The sequence below is a fragment of the Dendropsophus ebraccatus genome, chromosome 11, assembly GCF_027789765.1.
Source record: "Dendropsophus ebraccatus isolate aDenEbr1 chromosome 11, aDenEbr1.pat, whole genome shotgun sequence".
In the NCBI taxonomy this organism is placed as follows: Eukaryota; Metazoa; Chordata; class Amphibia; order Anura; family Hylidae; genus Dendropsophus; species Dendropsophus ebraccatus.
Window position 1 is genome coordinate 7,933,606 of NC_091464.1, and position 5,069 is coordinate 7,938,674.

The 5,069-nt window shown below is 43.9% G+C and overlaps 1 protein-coding gene across 1 annotated transcript; it reads right to left on the minus strand.

Annotated features, from left to right (window-relative positions):
- Positions 1-3,862: 3,862 nt before the first annotated feature.
- On the minus strand, positions 3,863-4,852 carry LOC138767362 (olfactory receptor class A-like protein 1). The gene has a single exon (XM_069944858.1). It carries the CDS (start codon positions 4,850-4,852, stop codon positions 3,863-3,865), a length of 990 nt encoding a protein of 329 aa, XP_069800959.1.
- Positions 4,853-5,069: the final 217 nt, after the last annotated feature.

The following is a 5,069-nucleotide window of genomic DNA, read 5'->3' on the forward strand; positions in this document are numbered from 1 at the left end:
TGTCTATGGCAACTGTCCCGGTGGCCCGAGCCTTACGCATTTGGATAAGTGACCTGTTCCGTTATATTGAGTCGGGTGTTTCGAGCGAAGATTTAATGCACAACATGGACATTGTGAAATCCGCAGCTGATTTTCTCGGTGATGCCCCCTTAGACAATCACACATTTTCATCAAGAGCAATGGCCGTATCCAATTCAGCCAGAAGGGCTTTGTGGATGAAGCAGTGGTCAAGGGACATTCTTTCAAAGAACCACTTTATTTCTTTGCCTTTCCACCCATCTTCACTTTTTGGCCCGCAACTGGATGGCATGTTAAAAAATCTGAGCGAGAACAAAGGAGTAGGGTTTCCACAAAACCCAAAACCCTTTAAATCCTACAAAACAAAATACCGCAGGTCACCAGTAAGACGGTCTAATTTTCGCGTCTCCGGGCGTAGAAAGTAGTATGGAGGAAAGCAGCAGTCAGGCCAGTCCAGCAAGAAAAAGCCTGACACCCCTAAAGGGGAACCCCTATGACGCCAAGTCCCAGTCTCCACAAGTTGGAGCCAGGCTTCGACATTTTGCAAATCGTTGGGCATTCTCGTCATTACACATCATGACCTCTAGGGGCACACTTGAGCTAATCCCCTCTACTGCTTTTTCTGCTTTAGAGGTTAGTTCACACTCTGCATTCACTGGAACTAACTCTGTAGAACACCCATCATTTACCTGCTCAGGTTGTGTGACATACTTATGGGTTAAATGAATGTTAGGCAGCAAATCTGATATTACATTACTGCTATCACCTAACTTCTGGGTGACATTTTCAACAGACATTGCATGCAATACATTTTTATCATTAAGTTCATCTGACTTTTCAAGTCCATGTTCAGACTGTGTAATAATCTCATCAGACATCAGGGTGGTCTTGTCAGCTGCAGGATTCTTCTCCTCACTTGGTAGCATCTCTGGATGACATTTGGACTCATCCTGGTCACAGTTCACACAGTCAGACGGTGAGGCTCCGCCCACTGGTAACTCTGGGACTTTTGTATATGGCTCCTCCCCCTTAGGCAGTGGTACAGTACACTTCACAGGGGACTCTCCCTCCCACAACTGCCAGAAAAAAGGAAAGTCCACCTCAAGCTCTGCACAGACCTCCAGTACATTATTTACTGTCCCATAACATGTTTTAAAGTCAATTAGAATAGTCTTACCATATGGCTCTGGTCGACTCTTCACAAACAGTGTAATATCCGGGTGGACTCTGGACACCTCCTGGCGACAATCCAGGTCAACAAGCAGTGGGATTCCACCCACCAGCAATTCACAGGTTTTTGGTTTACATTTCTCTGATCTCCTGACCAGAAGACAATAAGCTGCACAGACATCCCCCATCATCTCCTGACCAGAGGACAATAAGCTGCACAGACATCCCCCAACATCTCTTGACCAGAGGACAATGAGATGCACAGACATCCTCTCCCAAGCACCTCCAACATGGCGCTCTCTGCTCAGTGACTACCGCTCGCTGTTGTGGTTGGTTGCTCCTAGCAACATCATCATGGCGCCTCTGCAGAAGTGACTTTTTAACACTTGTGCACTTGGCAAAAGCCCATCCAACTACACAGCAGTCCACTCTCACACATCAGCAGCGCGGCTCTGGCTGGTGGCCCTTAGGAACGGCACCCTCACGCTTTTTATCTGGATAATCAGACAAAGATGCACCTGGGACATTGGTACAGCAACCACTTGGCTTGGCCACCTGCGCTTTCTGGTTGGCAGCCTCCTGCAGTGCAGTGCGGGTATTTGGACACCAGCTCTGTGTAGCAGTACATGCACTTTGTACAGACACTTGCTTATCCAATGTCCTTTGCAGTTGGGCCCAAACAGCCTCTCGCTCTGCTTCAAACAGAGTTATGACCCGTCTCTTTGGCCATGTCTTCTAGGCGCTGTATGTCCCATATACGTCTGACATAGTCCTCTGCTAGACCCATAGCAAGATTATTATTATTTGTTTTTCAAACAGCAGAAACACCAGCAATAATGGCCTTATCCAGACAACAGTCTCTGTATGTCTCTCTCCACAGCAGCACAATCTCTCAAAAGGCTTCCGGCCCTTTAAATCCAGCAGAAACACAGTCTCTGTATATCTCTTGCTCCACAGAGACACAACCTCTCATAAGGCTTCTGGCTCTTTAAAGCTGTGGTTTCTCTGAGAAGTAGCACAGATAATGCAGACAGCATACATCCACCATATGTAACAGTTTGGGGTGTGAGCTCAGGTAAAGAGACACTCTAAACGCAGGTTTCTTGTCACCCAGATGTGTCAGCCGCTTTATTTCCAAGCATAGAAGCTCCACAAACAAAATTCAGCTTTCCTCATAAATGAAAATCCACAGAAATAATACAGTCCTGTACAGTATCCTGGAGTACAGTCACAGCAGATACAGGGTTATCTCTCACCCATCTGTAACTCAGCAGTCTCTCCTGGTATACAGCTCCAGTATTAGCAGCAGTGTCCACACCATGCTGCTTTCAAGTCCCACTCCCATCAGACTATCTAGGGTTTTTAATCCCCCTGCACCTGTGTGGAGATCAGCCTCCAGGTTAATCTCTTAGTAGCCGGTGAAAATATACCTGCCTTGCCAGATTAACCCATTCAACCTGCTACTATATATATATATATATATATATATATATATATATATATATATATATATATATGTACACAGAGTTACAACAGACATGCTAATTGTGGTACCCTTATGTTGTGCACTTGTAAATTACGTGTTTCTTATGAGAATATGTCCATGTCCATGATGCTTTATTCATTTGTTATGATTTTGTTGTGATATTATCATTTTTAATAAAATGAATTTAACATAACAACAACAACAACAAAAAAAACTATCCTGTATACAATTTCTATAGTACATGTTAGGGACAATATATGACATATGTAAGGACCGTACGTTTGGTACATAGTGTAAATAAAAGCCAAATGTGAAAAGATAATTAGAAATGTACACAGCATAAAGCCTTCCATATTAAAATGTAACCTGCTAATATGTCCCTACTGCACAGGAGACGCTGAGGAGGCCGTGGGGGCAGGACAGATTGGCGCTATCGGGGTGTGCAGGGCTCCTGACAAGTCTTACCGGACTATTGAACAAGCTATGTACTAACTGCATTGGAACAGCACCGAGGGTATAGTTGAGAGGGACATAACTTCCTCCCCAGCGTTTGTGTGCAATAGGGGGATATCAGCGGGATACATTCTTCTTTTGGGGTCAGTTCAGACGTACAGACTCGCAGTGTAAATGTGGCTGCGAGTCTGTCAGGTCCTGGCAGTTCACTGTCACAACATACTCGCAGCGGTCGAACCCCTCCGGCTCCCGCTGCTGCTGCCGCCGCTCGCTGTGTCTATATACATTACCTGTGCGCGCTGCACGGGGTCCCGGCGTACTGCTCTCCCGCCCGGCCAATCAGTGTGTTGCCCTGCCGCAGCCACTGATTGGCCGGGCGGGAGAGCAGTACGCCGGGACCCCGTGCAGCGCGGACAGGTAATGTATACAGACACAGCGAGCGGCGGCAGCAGCAACGGAAGCCGGACGGGTTAACGGGCCGGCAGACTCACATATGTTGTGACAGTGAACTGCCAGGACCTGACAGACTTGCAGCCACATTTACGCTGCGAGTCTGTACGTCTGAACTGACCCTAAACCTTTCCCCTTTAATCCTTTCTTTATACAGTTGTACAGTAAATGCTTTTTCAACTGTCTGTACTTTTTCTTAGTCTAGTCTGTTTTAAAGAAAAGAATAAAACTGTAAATTTTAGTACTTTACAAGGAGCATCTCAACAGAATGAACAGTTTTCATTATTATCCTATTGTATGTTTGCTTCCAGACTTACTTATTGAGACCACAAGTCCATTGTCTGAAGTATTTTGGGGAAAATTCCTCTTTCCATCTGAATATTTCCAGCTGTGTTTAAGTTTAGGGTTGGTTCCAATGATGAGTATTGGGCTTAGTGACGCATAAGAGGATGCTAAGAATACCCGGATATCGTTCATGTTGGGGCTTACATTAGACAAAGTCAGTGTATAAACCCACATTGAGTTATCTAGTCCATATAGTATCACATAGAGGGCGACTAATAAGATGACCGCTCTGGAGGCTTTGTACTCAGTTGACGTTTTCTGACCTCTGTCTGAACTCCTGATTCCTCTTACAGTTCTCTCATGTTGAAGCAAGGTGTATACTATGTAAATGCTCGCAAGCATCATCAGTTTTACAAAAATAAAATCACGAAGCGCATAAAGAGTTCCATTGACAATGAATGAAGTATAGGTTACAAAGTCAGTATCACAATACACCAAGTGCAGAGTGTATAGGGAGGATGTTGTGTTTTTCCTGGCATGCGTAATAAGAATAGTGTTAGAATGCATTGAAATAAGGAGAACACAGAGAATGATGATGATGGTCATGACATTCTGTGACACCTTCTGTTTCAGGTAGCACCACACTTTAGTTGATGGGGCAATGAGAATGCACTGGTGACAACTTAGTAGACTGGTGATACCAATGGACATAGCTCTACTCACTCTGTATGTAAATATCATAAATTTACATTCAGACTCATCAAGTAAATCCTCTAGACCTATAGCGTTCAGGAATTGGAAGATGATTCTAGAAAGGATGACTAGAAAATTGGCTGTTGCCAACATGGTCAGTATTATATTGGTTGGAAGAAGCTTTTTTTCAATGATTTTATTTAAAACAAATTGTATAATAATGAACATATTTCCTGGAATCCCAATGATTACAAGTAGGAAAAACCCAATCGCTTTTAGGACAAGATAAGGATCCATGTGACCTGGAGTCTTCTATGTCTGTAACCTGGAAAAGCAGAAATAATAACATTAATTTAATAATTGATACTTTACAAAGCAACAAAAAAACCTTACAGACTCTAATAACAGCAGCAACAAGGGCAAAGACCATAAAAAAACAACTCGGAAGCCCTTTTATATTTCAGTTTTAGGCTATGTTCACGCGCTGTACAAACAACAGCCATTGTTTAGCATA

Excerpts from the sequence above, each read along its gene's own strand:
- LOC138767362 (XM_069944858.1), bottom strand. The coding sequence starts at position 4,852 with ATGGATCCTTATCTTGTCCTAAAAGCGATTGGGTTTTTCCTACTTGTA.